The sequence below is a fragment of the Protobothrops mucrosquamatus genome, unplaced genomic scaffold, assembly GCF_001527695.2.
Source record: "Protobothrops mucrosquamatus isolate PMUCROS unplaced genomic scaffold, P.Mucros_1.0 scaffold4077, whole genome shotgun sequence".
Classification (NCBI taxonomy): Eukaryota; Metazoa; Chordata; class Lepidosauria; order Squamata; family Viperidae; genus Protobothrops; species Protobothrops mucrosquamatus.
The window spans coordinates 15,185-19,316 of NW_015390008.1; the positions used below are offsets into that span (position 1 = coordinate 15,185).

Here is a 4,132-nt window from a genome sequence, read left to right on the forward strand (position 1 = left end):
TTTTAATGAAATAAATACATGCACATGACTTTTGGTGTTGCTCGCCCATTTCCCCTTTTACTGCATCCCCACTCCTTCTTCTCTACCTTCTTTCTCCCTTCCTTCTCTTTCTTCCCTACTTCCCTCTTCTTCCTCTCCTCTCCTCTTCTCTTTCACCACTCTCTCCTCCAACCTTCCTACTTCCTTCTCCCCTCCTTTATTCTTTTCTCTCTCCTCTCCTTTCTCCCTTCCTTCTCTTTCTTCCCTAAACTGGAATGAATCTATACCAGTGGTGGTGAACCTATGGCACGGGTGCCAGAGGCGGCACTCAGAGCCCTCTCTGTGGGCACGCGCGCCGTCGCCCCAGTCCTAGGCCTTCAGCTGGGTTTTATAAAACCTTTTCGCTTTATTCCGCCGCCATGTGCAAAAAAAAAAAAAAAGGTTCAATCAGTCAATTTCAACTTCTCATGGGAAAAAAAAAATCTTGCATAGTTGGAATTGATTGATTGAACTTTTTAGTTCCATCCAGTCTGCCATTACCACCGCAGCCACGCCCAGCCAATGGGCCACACCCAGCCAATGGGCCACACCCACCCGGCGCTCGACGATGCATAAGTGGGTTTTGGGTTGCAGTTTGGGCACTCGGTCTCTAAAAGGTTCACCATCACTGATCTATACATTTACATCCCATAAAGCTGAATCAAGCTCTAGCTTTACCTGGCACTGAAATGCCTGTACTGATTGATAGCCACTGTCTAAGTATCCCTCCCAGTTGTCCCTGGAAATCTCAGGGATCATCTGCATGCAAAGGAGGTGCTCTAATGTTTAACCTCTATAGCGTCCCTGTGGGGAATGCTAAGCATAAGGGCTTCCTCCTCTCTGAGTTTATAGCGTATCATTCCAGGCTCGCCTCCCAGTGAAATGGATGGCACCGGAGAGCATCTTTGAATGTGTCTACACAGGACAGAGCGATGTGTGGTCTTATGGCATCCTTCTCTGGGAGATATTCTCCCTAGGTAAGGGAAGAACATTTCTTTATTGGTTTGTTTATGCCTGCCTGCCTCTTTCTATGTGGAAAGGCTTTGTCAAAAATGCGGCTTTGGGATTCATGCCTGTGCAAGCCACCTCATGATGCAAAAATATGATTAACAGAATAACAGAGTTGGAAGGGATCTTGGAGATCTTCTAATCCAACCTATACCATTCTGGACAAATGGTTGTCCAATCTCTTCTTTAAAATTTCCAGTGTTTGAGCACCTGAAGGCAAGATGTTCCACTGGTTTAATTGTTCTACTTGTCAAGAAATTTCTTCTTAGTTCTAGGTTGCTTCTCTCCTTGATTAGTTTCCAGCCATTGCTTCTTGTCCTGCCCTCAGGTGCTTTGGAGAATAGGTTGGCCCCTCTTCTATGTGACAGCCCCTCAAATATTGGAACACTGCTATCATATCACCCCTAGTCCTTCTTTTCATTAAATTAGACATACCCAATTCCTGCAATCTTTCTTCATATGTTTTAGCCTCCACTCCCCTATCATCTTTGTTGCTCTTCTCTGCATTCTTTTCAGAGTCTCAAAATCTTTTTTATATTGTGGTGACCAAAACTGAATGCAGTATTCCAAGTGTGGCCATACTAAGGCTTTGTAAAGTGTTACTTCACCTGATCTTAATTATATCCTCTGTTAATGCAGCCTAAGATTGCATTCGCTTTTTTGGCCAGACTTACATGCTTGCATTTTATATAAATAGGGATGCCAGTATATCAGAGCAGTTTTGGACCATCACATTACTATATATGTGCTATCATTTCAATGCAGTTTTGGCTTGCTGCAGACAAATAGCAGGGGACACTTCATTCTGAGGAGTCAAGACAAGTTTTCAGGAATGAAAGGCTTTTATAGCATTCCTTCCAAAATTTCAATCACCTTAAACCAGGAAGATTGGTGGGTTTTAATGAGAAAAAAATCATCCCTTAAACCCTGCTCCAAAAATTAAATATTTTTACTCTTAAAACAATCAGAAAGGTTCAGCTCCAAGCACTAATCATGACTCCTGCAAAGGCCAAGCAGGATGGAATGAAGAAGTGTAGCTCCTAGCCTGAAAAATACTTACCTGTTGTCTTTGTACCTCTGTTTTCTCTGATCTTGCCCTCAAACTACCTGCAAAGAATGACTGAGGTGAAACTGGCTCCTAAGAAATTTTAGCTAGTTCTATAGGGAGCATTCTAAAACTGCAGGGTCCTTCCTCTATACAAGCATTACCTATTTTCTTGTATTTATAGGAAGAAGTCCCTATCCTGGCATGAAAGTGAATAACAAGTTTTATAGCCTTGTGAAACAAGGATATCATATGGGGAAGCCAGATTTTGCTCCAGATGATATGTAAGTAAAAGAATTTCAGCTCCAGGTGCTCATCCATCCACCCATCCATCCATCCAAAAAAACCTGAGGGAACCTTGATATCTTTCAAGATGTTGCTCAGAATGCTTGTGATGTTTGCTCTGTCAACCTGTTTACAGGTTCTTCTGGTCTCATGGGAATCATTTGTGTTCAATTGAATTCCATTCATTTTTCCATAAACCCTGTGTGAGTGAATCTGAAAATGATCCAATCAGGGCTGATTACATGGGATTCCCTCCTTTCCCTCCTTTCAGAAAGGTTGATGTTTATGCTGAGAAAAGACTCCCGGCCATCTCAGTTAGTTATCTTTGGCAGCACCGTAGTACATCCACTCAGACATTCAGCCCATTGAATTTAATGGCTACATGCAGGAAGACTGGAACAGAAGCTTTATGATACCCACAAATAATCTAACTGCTAATTTCCTATTCATGCATTCTTAATATTTTTCAAAGAAAACTCCGATCGGTCATGGAGCCTGAACCATGCCGAAGGAGGAATGAGACGGCACAATAGTACCCAAGGAGACCAAAGATGCAGATTCTAAGCCAGAATTATAAGGCCAGGGACTGTCCAATCAGCTGTCAATATTATCATGCAATTTGCTTCTGAAAGCATCAGACTCAGATTTTTCTTCCTTGCCCACCTCCCGTCTCCAATACAGGTACAATATAATGATGGCATGCTGGAAATTGGAGCCCACTCAGCGGCCTACTTTCAGTCAGATCTGCACCTTAATTCAGAAACAGCTGGATGCCATTAAGGAACAGGTGAATGGTTTATTTTATAAAAATTCAAAAACAAGTAGCTGGTTCAGCCCTCTAAGATTGTTCTTTCACATTTTTGATTTTATCACAAAGGTTGTCATAAACACCTTAGGCTGCTCCTCATTCTCTCCTTTAAACCTTGTTCTCCACATATACACCCAAACACAGTCATTTGTATGCCTGGAAAAATGAAAAATGAGGTAAAAATGATATAAACAGTAGCTTGAGTGCTCTACGGGGATAAATATATAAATACTGCAACACTGATCTCAAGGCCAGAGTAAATTAATTTTAATTAATTTAAATTTACCTTTTTCAAAATAACACATTTCAGACTCTGAAGTATGTTTGCATTTTCTCTCTCTCTTCCTCTCCTCCTCCGTATCGTGAAGGATTATACAAACTTACCCTGCCCCAGAGAGGAAGAAGACAGTGGATGTGAGCCCGCCAGCTACTTTGAAGAATCCTGTGAGTCGGGAGAAGTGGAGCAACCCCTCCTGAACAGCAACAATTATCAGTTTTGTTAGGGTGTGTTCTGGACCTTCTCTGGATGATGAAATACCATCTGAGATTGGACTTGGATTTCATGCAACCGCATCCCTTTTTGAGGCTTTCGCATCAGAAAACAAGACAGCCATACGTAAGTCACAGACTGGGGCCATGCCTTGCAATGATAGCAAATTTCTAAATTCTCCATTCTGCCTGATTGTAACTACTGGCAGTAGGGCTTTATCGCTCTTGATAGCTCAAGGGAGGCTATATTGGACACTGGAGAATCGGTGCATCAAATTTGCAGAATGGGAGAGACTGTTAAGCGCAATCGCAGAAAACAAGGCTTAACAAGGCAGACAGACTAATTTTCTTCTCTCTATACACCTTCCTTCTACAAACTATCAAATCTATAAAATATGTGAGAGGGAAAAGAGATTAGCCACATTTTGAACTAGATGGGGATTTTGCAGAGAAAGAACAGGGAACAGAAAGAAGCAGAG

At 42.0% G+C, this 4,132-nt stretch overlaps 1 protein-coding gene across 1 annotated transcript in view; it reads left to right on the forward strand.

Moving 5' to 3' along the window:
- The window catches only part of CSF1R (colony stimulating factor 1 receptor), a gene marked incomplete at its 5' end in the record, with an annotated part of 18,896 nt that extends 14,964 nt beyond the window's left edge, over positions 1-3,932 (forward strand). The window contains 4 exons of the mRNA XM_015827935.1: positions 884-995; positions 2,256-2,355; positions 3,038-3,143; positions 3,533-3,932. Coding sequence (XP_015683421.1) covers positions 884-995; positions 2,256-2,355; positions 3,038-3,143; positions 3,533-3,667 — 453 coding nt within the window. The remainder of the gene's footprint in view (positions 1-883; positions 996-2,255; positions 2,356-3,037; positions 3,144-3,532) is intronic.
- Positions 3,933-4,132: the final 200 nt, after the last annotated feature.